Source organism: Octopus bimaculoides, chromosome 17 (assembly GCF_001194135.2).
Source record: "Octopus bimaculoides isolate UCB-OBI-ISO-001 chromosome 17, ASM119413v2, whole genome shotgun sequence".
NCBI classification, from domain to species: domain Eukaryota; kingdom Metazoa; phylum Mollusca; class Cephalopoda; order Octopoda; family Octopodidae; genus Octopus; species Octopus bimaculoides.
The window spans coordinates 47,556,222-47,566,097 of NC_068997.1; the positions used below are offsets into that span (position 1 = coordinate 47,556,222).

Below are 9,876 nucleotides of genomic sequence, written 5' to 3' on the forward strand. Positions count from 1 at the left end.
CAGATCAGATTGGAGCCTGGTGCAGCCACTGGCTCTCCAGACCTCAGTCAAACCGTCCAACCCATGCCAGCATGGAAAGCAGAAGTTAAACGATGATGACTATGATATATACACACAAGTATGATGATAATGATATATACAAACAAAGTGGTCACCAGAAAAGCAGAAAATTCGTTAAATGCCGTTTTATAGTTTCACAAGAGCTGTTTGAGGTAAGCAATAAGCATCACAAAGTGTGATATCATATTAACACTCACAAATGTTCAAAATGTTTGGTAACAGAAACAACAAATCAGAAACCACCTATCACACAGTTTATTGATGATCTAATTAATGTTTGTTAGCTTTGCCTTCACATTTTCTGATTTTCTAGCGATCACCCTGTATGTATGTATGTATATATAATATATAATATATATACACACACACACACACATGATAATTCAATGTTTCAGTCATCTGACTGTGGCCTTGCTGGAGCACTGCCTTTGGTCGAACAAATCAACCCCAAGACTTATTCTTTTTAAGCCTGGTACTTATTCTATCAGTCTCTAAGTTATGGGGATGTAAACACACCAACATCAGTTGTCAAGTGATGGTGAGTGGGGACAAACACACACAGATACATACATACGTACTTATATATATATATATATATATATATATATATACGACAAGCTTCTTTCAGTTTGGTTGGCCCAATGCTGTAGAAGAAGACACTTGCTCAAGGTGCCACACAGTGGGACTATGTAGATATAGTCAAAATTGGTGGCGGTCACACCTTGTGTAACTGCCTAATTTAATTCTAACAAAGATAGAAAAATATAAAGAGGTGTTTTGTAGATAAGATTTTGAAGATCCAGTTAAAATATCTCAATTCAGTAAAGTTACCCCTTTATCTTCTATTGGCACTCAATCTGAGATAAATGTTGTTAACTAAGTAGGTGCTTAGTGTGTGTAAACTTGTGATTCCTATTTGCAGTGCAACATCTGTCTGACTTAAATATTGTTTTTGAGTATGGAATATTTTATCACAATACTGCAACAACCAAATTCTTCATCTCATCTTCTTTGCTCACTTATTTCTGGGATAGTTATGGGTTCATAGTCCCCAAGCACACCTTCCATTGGGTCCTGTCAGAAAGGAGGTAAGTGTAAAAACCAAACTCACTAGCTTTGATTAGGTGCTCATGTCTACCCTTTCCAAGGGTCATGAAACTTGGGTAATGATTGTAGGAATATGATCTCAAATACCAGCAGGGTTTCTTTCTTTCCTTTGAAGAGTCTTTGGAGTAATGTTACTTAATAGAGGTCTACTTAGAGATCAGAGAGGCAGGCCAAGTAGAGTCACCACTTCTCCGAATTGAGAGATCACAGCTCTGACACTATGGTCATGAGGGTAAGAATGTTCTAGGAAAGAGCCAATGGACAGGTTTTATGGGCAAAACCTTCCAGTAGAAGACCCCAGAGGTAGACTGCAAACAAGAAATAAAATCCTGTAGCAAAAATTTATCATCTTTGGTCGGTGTGTTATGTGGTTCTCATGAAGCATGCTTCTGGTGAATGTCAACTCAAAAATTTAAATACTTGGTCATCATTAATTAATAAGCTAATGAGTGTTTTTCTCACTACAAGTGTAATTTTAATTAAAATTTTGAGGCTCACAGTATTAAGTATGTTACCCACCTCCACTTACCTGCATTTTTCTTACTGAAGGTCTCCTTCAGTAATCCCCACCCCCATTCATTCCTTTAACTAAAAAAAAAAAATATTTACGTCAATTAGAGAAATAGAGATAACTTACAGTAATATTTATAATTTCCTCTTCTAAAGGAACGTTTTTCCGACCTCCATATCGTAGAGTCTTTCTTAGGTTCTTCAAGCATATATCAGCACCAGCTGTGAACGGAGAAGGTAAAGATATTTGTTCAGATTGAGGGAGGGAATATATCAGGAGTAGATAAGTACGAAAGGCAGCAACACAGATAAGTAGATACAAGCAGAGACAGAGGGGATTATTATTTTTTTTTTTTTCTGAGAATTTCTAGTCGTTAACCACATGGCTATACTTGTGTCTATAAGTTCATTTCAAAACCACACAGTTCCAGGTTCAATCCCACTGAACTATATGTTAGGCTACTCTCCTCTACTGTAGCTTCAGAATGACTAATAACTTGTGAATGACATTTGATGGCTGGAAATTGCAAAGGCCCATTGTGTGCACACACACACACACACACACACACACACACATATATATAGATATGCATATGTACATGCATATATATACATATACTTGTTTATATAGGTGCAGGAGTGGCTGTATAGTAAGAAGCTTGCTTTCTAATCTCATAGTTCCAGGTTCAGTCCCACTGTGTGGCACCTTGGGCAAGTGCTGTATTTCTACCTTAAATTAAAAATGATCTTTCAATAAGTTATCAAAAGCATTTAGTGTGTCTAGGGAGAGATAATATGCAAATATTAACACATGCACTGGTTCAATTCCACTCCTTTATAATTAATCAACTGGTTAAATATCCAACTAACTATTTGATTTATTTTTTAATCAAGTTGAACAAACAATTGATTAGTTACTTAGCTATTTAACCAATAAGATAATCATAAAAGAGTGGAACTGAACCAGTGCATGTCCTCATGATTGTTTAATGTCCACCTTCCATGCGGGCATGGGTTGGATGGTTTGACAGTAGCTGGCCAGGCAGAAGACGGCACCAGACTTTTGTGTCTGTTTTGGCAGGGTTTTTATAGCTGGATGCCCTTCCAAACACCAATCACTTTACAGTATGGACTGGATGATTTTTACGTGACACCAGTGTGTGTTAATATTTGCATAATGACTTTCCTTAGATACAATGAAATTCGTTTCAACACACCGATTCACATAAAGAATTTTGCAAACCAGATACAAAAATGAAGTTACCAGTAACATTTAATATCACTTTCTATACTCACTGCAAATGTTATTTGGATCTGATGTATCTGTGGCAGCAATTGTCAAATACTTCAGAAGGTAGGGTTTCAGTGTACCAGAGCAGTCATTGTAGGCTGCGAATAATGCGAAAAATCTCCAGGCACGGATCAAGCTTTTCCTGAAAAATAGAAATGAAAGGTAAGTGATTTGCTTTTCTCTCTTTTTATCTCCTGAAATTAAACTTTTTGAAATTATTCAATTTAGTTTAATGTGAATATAACGAGACAGACAGAGAACTGTTTGATGAACATGTGTTTATTTCCAACATCATGCCACTCCTACATCATTAACTAGCGGAAGAATGTTTCCTGCTTTCACTCCACAATAAGATCTGCTTTACTATTTAGCCCTTGGTCAACTCTAATACAACAGACATAATCAAAGGTATTCCAGCTGTGACCATCCCAGATGTTTTTTTTTAATTAATGTATTCTTCCCTTTAGTGTTGCTTTCCTTTTTTATAAGATGGTAGGTTGTGAACCAAGAGATAATTGGTTGCTATTTCTATTTAGTTGAGCAATGTGTCAAGGCTGTACATGTGTTGGTCATTTTAAAAAATATACCATCTATTGATGTGTGTGTCTGTGTGTGGTATATTCCACTGCATGATTCCTGGGAAAAATGCCTTTTATCATAAGATCATAAACTTGGTTAACCAAAGCTTTATGAAATTTGGTGGATGGAAGTGGACAGAATCTCATCAGAGCAACTGTTCTTAGCTACAAGATTTTTCATCTATTGCCAGCCAAAAGTGTAGATAGATACAGGATAGTTATTCTAGCTTCTGCTCTTAGACTCTCCTACAGTGACAGGTAAAGAAGGAAGCTTCCTTCTCGATTGAGAAAAATTACCATCATTTGCAACCAAATAGGATGGTCAAACCCCACTGATGGAGAGAGCAAGACAATTGGAGACCAAGTCATTATTAGCTTTTATATTAATTTATTTTAGTGATAAATTTACTATTATTGTTGAGGGGAATGTGTGGAAGGAGTAGACCCAGGAAGATGTGGAATGAAGTGATGAGAAATGATCTTCAGATGTTGGGCCTCACAGAGGAGATGGCAAAGGACTGAGACTTCTGGTAGTTTGCTTGAGAAAATCATTGCTATCAATGCATACAACCATGTCCTCTACATCTCCCTCTCAGCCAAGAGATCCCAGTCTTGTGAGCTTGTGGGTGTTGGTGCCATGCAAAAGCACCCATGCTGGAGCCACATAAAAACACCCAGGGCTTTTTTTTTTTTCAAAGTCTAGTACTTATTAAATGAGCTTCTTTTGCTGAATCACTGAGTCATGGGGCTGTAAACACACCAACAATGGTTGTCAAGTGGTGGGGAAGGGGAAGGAACAAACAGACACAAAGACACCCACACACATTCGATGGGTTTCCTTCAGTTACTGTCTCTCAAATCCACTCACAAGTCTTTAGTCGGTCTGAGGCTAGAGTAAAAGACACTTGCCCATAGTGCCATGCAGTGGGAATGAACCAGGAATCATGTGGTTGGGAAGCAAGCTTCTTACCACACAGCCACATCTGCACCTTCATTCAACTATGAAGTTGTTTAAGGCAGTGCCCCAGCATGGCCACAGTCTAATAACTAAAACAAGTAAAAGATAAAAGAAATAAAAGACATGTGATATCTGCCCAACTGTGAAGGGAATAGCTTTAAGAGTAATATTCTGAGATTCTGTTTCCATAACTGCCACTTATAATTGACAGTATCTGTAATTTCTGGAATGTTATAGCTTAGACAAACATAGGGCAACAGGTATACACAGGATATTTAACCCTTTCTCTAACATGGTATTTGCATTACTCACACCCATCTTAAGTTTCATAAACACACATACCATAGGCAAACACAAAACAAACCAATTATTGAAATGTTTACTCACGCTTTAGGACTTTTGTTATTTGTTGTCTGCTTACACAGTTGACAGTACACTTCATCTCTTAACTCAGGGTACTTGTGGCAGATCTGCATAATTTAGACAAAACAGAGAAATAAGTTAAAACACTGTAACCTTATATATTTGTGTGTGTGTGTGTGCTTGTGCATATCTACAGAGGTAGTAATGAAGATAAACACAATTATGCTTAAGATATATATATAGGTGCACACATATATATGAATATATTTGTATAGAACATAGAATATGCAGAATATAAAATTTCTTAACTTGACAGCCGTTTCAAGAAATTCAAACTTCCTGAAACAGCTGTCAAGTTAAGAAATCTTGTGTCTCTATCTCCACATCAGCTTAACTTGGATTTCTCTTATAGGCATTCTTCTTGCCATGGACCTAGTACTGCATGAAGAAGTTGGAATAGTTTGAGCATATCCAACTCCCACCTATGTATTTATATATATGTGAGGGTTATAATGAATGGCAAAAGAAGTACTCAATAGCATAGCATAGAGTAAAAGTTTATTCAGGTTGATCTTGTAACCAAGTTACTCTGGAGATTTCCCAACATGTTGCTGGTTTCTAGACTGGAATAGGCTTTATTGTTTGAGGAACTGGTGCCTTGTCATTCAGGAAAGCTCCAGAATAATAGGCTACTGGATCACTTTATTTAAAGTATGTGCATGCACATGTGTGTGTGTGTTGAAGAAGCATATCAAGTGGTTTGGTTGATAAGAATCTTTAGTGAAACTTGAAGGTCATGATCAAGCTCTCCTCTCTCACTCCCTGTTTTCCATTTGCAAATAAATAAATATTTGACTACATCGTGTACTGAGTCACTTTCTCAGTCAATGTTTGTTGACTTTAGATATTAAGATCACACACACACACACACACACACACATAAAAGAAATATAGAAACACTAATAAAAATAATGGTTTTTTTAAAAAGAAAATAATGATAATAAAAATAATAAGAATCATAATAATAATAATAATAATAATTTGAAAGCAAACACCCCTGTGTTGCAAAAATGCATAATAGACACATGCTCTGAGACATTATGTTTAAACAAAAGGCATTTGTTGTATAAATATGATTACCAACAATAGAATTACTGTGTGTGTGTGTATGTCTGTGTGTGTGTGGTAGAAATTGGCCAACAATAGATAGTTTTTCATTTGATAAATTTGATACGGATTGGGTAGAAACATTTACTTCTGGCTGCCGAATATTTATATCTATCTTGTTGTTAACAATACGCAGTTCTAATTTCTTCACATATGGAGAATATTGGTGATTTTTTTTTTTGTCTTTATTTTATTATTTTTGCTAAATTTTTCTGCACTACTTCCTATGCACGTCTCTCCCTAGATAGCAGTGCAATGTAAACAGCAAAAGAAGCCTAACAATGTCACTTGCAGGCGTTTTTTTTTCAAAACTTCTACTCTTCATATCAGAATATGTAAATAAATGGTGCAGTTGTGTCTGTGTAGTTAAGAAATTGGCTTCACAACCATGTGGGTTTGGGGGCTTGATCCCACAATATGTCACAATATGGCTGAGTATCCCATAGATACTTCTACTCTTGATGTAGTCCTTAAGCATGCTTAGCATGACAGTGTGTGTGCCATATGACTATAGGTTGTCTGTTAAAGGTTGACATAACTCACAATTACTCAAAGCGACTGCAAAAGATGTTCACCAAAAATGTTATGTAGTAATATTCAGCACAAGAATTTTGAGATGTGTAAATTTTGCCAGTATGAAAAATAGACATTAAAAGATGATGATGAAATCAACTTAACTGCTTAGCTGTGTCTGCTTTTATTCATGTCCCATACATGAACATTTATACACAATTATACATACATGCATAAACACTTACACAGTTATATAATGCATATGCTTATAGACCTAGTTTCTAATCAGAAAATCTTAAGGGTTGTTATGTTTGATATTTTAGGAGATCTTTTATTTTATAATGATGAAAGAATATGTTTTAAATGTATAAAATTTTACATAAACTGCACAATAAAACTCAGTTGAGCAGTGAAAAACTGAAGTGTTTTTTTTATATCCAATATGTAAGTGCTTGTGTATGTGTTTCTGATTGTGTATGTATGGTTGGAGATTAGTAACTACTTCAACAGAAAAAAACAGATTTTGTATTGATAGTCTTGTTATTTAGTTGGCACTGCAGGGCCCCCACAGATTAAACCCGTTGGAAAATTAAGTGCTGTTCCCTAAAGATTGATATTTTATATAAGAGGTAGAGGCAAAAAAAATTCAATGGATGTTGAAGTTCAAGTGGTTTTTGTTGATTAGATCTTGTATGAATTTGGATCTCAGACAGTTGTAATTGGTGGTGTTCTGGTAATTTGGTTGCCCTTCTACAGTTTGACACATTCAGTTGTTGTTTAGCCCAAGGCAAGTTTACCCTGATGCAGTAAACTTATGATCAAGGGTATTCCAGCTGTAACCACTGTGTTTTTTACTTCAAATATAGTGTATATTAGACTAAGACAGTAGAATGTGATTTGAAGTAGATGTTTTTAATGGATTAATTATAAGAGGAAAGATAGCATCCATGATACTTATCAGGGCCTCCAAGATGGCACAATAAAAGAAGGAAAATATCCTGTCTCGAGATTTGCTTGAAATGCTTGTAACAAAGTGAAGTTCACTAAAGGCATCCCAAGAATTAGGTAGAGGTGTTAAAGTGGGTGACAGATTAAGTTTACCATGCAAAATAAAGTGAACAACTGCTATTTCTAGCAATTTGAGTGACTACATTTGCTGGTGAAAGTATGCTACAGTTGAAATTTAAAATTGTTAACTTCATAAAGAATCTCTCCACACACCCAGTGTTATGAGTTCCATGGTCAGTGTTCTGGGGGTGTTTGTGAGAAGGGAAACAAATAAAGTAAAGCATCTATTGCCTAAAGTTAAAACTTAATCATCATCATCCTTTAACGTCCATTTTCCATGCTGACATGGGTTGGACAGTTTGACAGGAGTTGGCCAGCTGGAGAGCTGCACCAAGCTCCAATTGTCTGTTTTGGCATTGTCTCTGCAGCTTGATGCCCTTTCTAATGCCAACCACTTTACACAGTGCATTTGGGGCTTCATATGTGGCCCCAGCATGAGTGCTTTTTATGTAACACTGACCCTGGAATACAAGAAACTGGAAAAAATACTTCAAGGCGTTTTGTGAGATGCTCTACTGATTCTAGAGTTTAACTTACTGCAGAAACCAATCTGCATACTCCTCTCGAACTTACGATCCAACTGTCCCATCCCTTAGTGCTCTTCACTTCAAAGTTTTCTGACCAATCCATAAAGCCACCCACCTTGACTTTCCCTCTCAGGTACTCCTCTCTCAGTAGTGGGAGCTTTCACCTCTTCCCTCTGTCTTGCAAGTTACATGGTAACCTCACTAGTGCTGGTGGCATGAATAAAAGCACTCAGTACCCTCTTTAAGATGGTTGGCATCAAGAAGGGCAACCAGCTGTAGAAACCTTATCAAATCTGACATTGGAACTCAACCCCTTGAAACTTAAAATATAGAAATATATTCATCATCATTGGCACAAAAGTGCCAATGATAATGAATATATCTGACTAAATTCTATCCATTTGATAGAACTTACGTTGGCCTTTCAGAAGTCTGCAGTCTTTAGAAGCTCTCGACTTACCTTCAGTATTCTCAGAGCACACTGTGCTTCATGCTTGCTTTGAGGGAGATCTCCCATGTATGACATCAATTCTGAAATAATATTAGATGGAAAAAAACGGGGTCAGTATTATATTAAGAACCATTTCACTTGTGAATAATGTATCTTATGGCATTGGTGGTAGTGGCAGTTGTGGTGGTGCTTGTTTAGCCTTGGTCAACCTTGGTCAAATTGTGAACTGAATGCCCTAACCACTAAGCCACATACCTTCACACCTTACACATTATGATACATCGTGGAGGCACATGGTTAGGGTGTTAGACCCAAGACTGTAAAATTGTGCTTTCAATTCCTGAACCTGGTGATGCATTGTGTTCTTGAGCAAAACACTTCATTTCATGTTGCTCCAGCCCACTCAGCTAGCAGAAATGAATAATCCTGCAACAGACCAGTGTCACATCCTGTGGGGGGAATATATACACCAGAGAAACGAAGAAACCACACCTATGAGTCAATATGACTTGTGAAGGTGCATTGTGATATGTTATTGCTGCATATGATCGGAAGAATGCCCTCAACAATGTCTCTTCTTTGAACAGAAGCAGTTACTATATTAAAAGACACAACATTATCATACAGACTACTGAAGTTGCAGAAATTCATGAAATAATATATTTCAGTTAAGATAAAATGATACATGAAACTTGATCAACAAATTTAGATATTTTTAAAACCATTTTCCCAGTAAAACTGCTCATTTAACACTTTCCAAGAACATTTTGCAACTGAAATTAAAAAAAAAAAATTTAAAAAACTAATAACAACCTCTTTAAAGATTAAATTCCTGCTATCGTTAACTCTGTGGGGGTCATAGCGCAAGTGTTCTTGTTGCAATTTCTACATCAGGAATTTTCTTTGAATTGTGTTAATTCTATTTTCAGTCTCCCCGCCCCCAAATGTTTTCCTACTCCGTCAAAATAATAATCTCATACATAAATTTCTTGCTCTGTGAATGAATTGAAATTAAGGTAAACATTTGATATAAGTACCCTTTATCTTTTATCTGTTTCAGTCATTAGACTGTGGCCATGCTGGGGCACTGCTTTGAAGAAATTTTAGTCGAATAAATTGATCCCACCCCTTTTCTTTTTCAAGTCTGCTACTTATTCTGTCGGTCTCTTTTGCCAAACTGATAAGTTAAAGGAGACATAAACACACCAAGAACAGTTGTCAAACAGTACTGGGACACACACACGTGTGTGTATATATATATATATATATATATATATATATAT

The 9,876-nt window shown here is 36.3% G+C and overlaps 1 protein-coding gene across 4 annotated transcripts in view; it reads right to left on the reverse strand.

The window, feature by feature from the left end:
* LOC106881175 (unconventional myosin-XV) overlaps positions 1-9,876 on the reverse strand; it is a 324,434-nt gene that overhangs the window by 13,001 nt on the left and 301,557 nt on the right. For all 4 annotated transcript variants that reach the window (XM_052973940.1, XM_052973938.1, XM_052973939.1 and 1 more), the window contains 4 exons: positions 8,603-8,673; positions 4,892-4,974; positions 2,974-3,110; positions 1,805-1,899 (listed from right to left, as the gene is read on the reverse strand). In XM_052973940.1, coding sequence (XP_052829900.1) covers positions 1,805-1,899; positions 2,974-3,110; positions 4,892-4,974; positions 8,603-8,673 — 386 coding nt within the window. The remainder of the gene's footprint in view (positions 1-1,804; positions 1,900-2,973; positions 3,111-4,891; positions 4,975-8,602; positions 8,674-9,876) is intronic.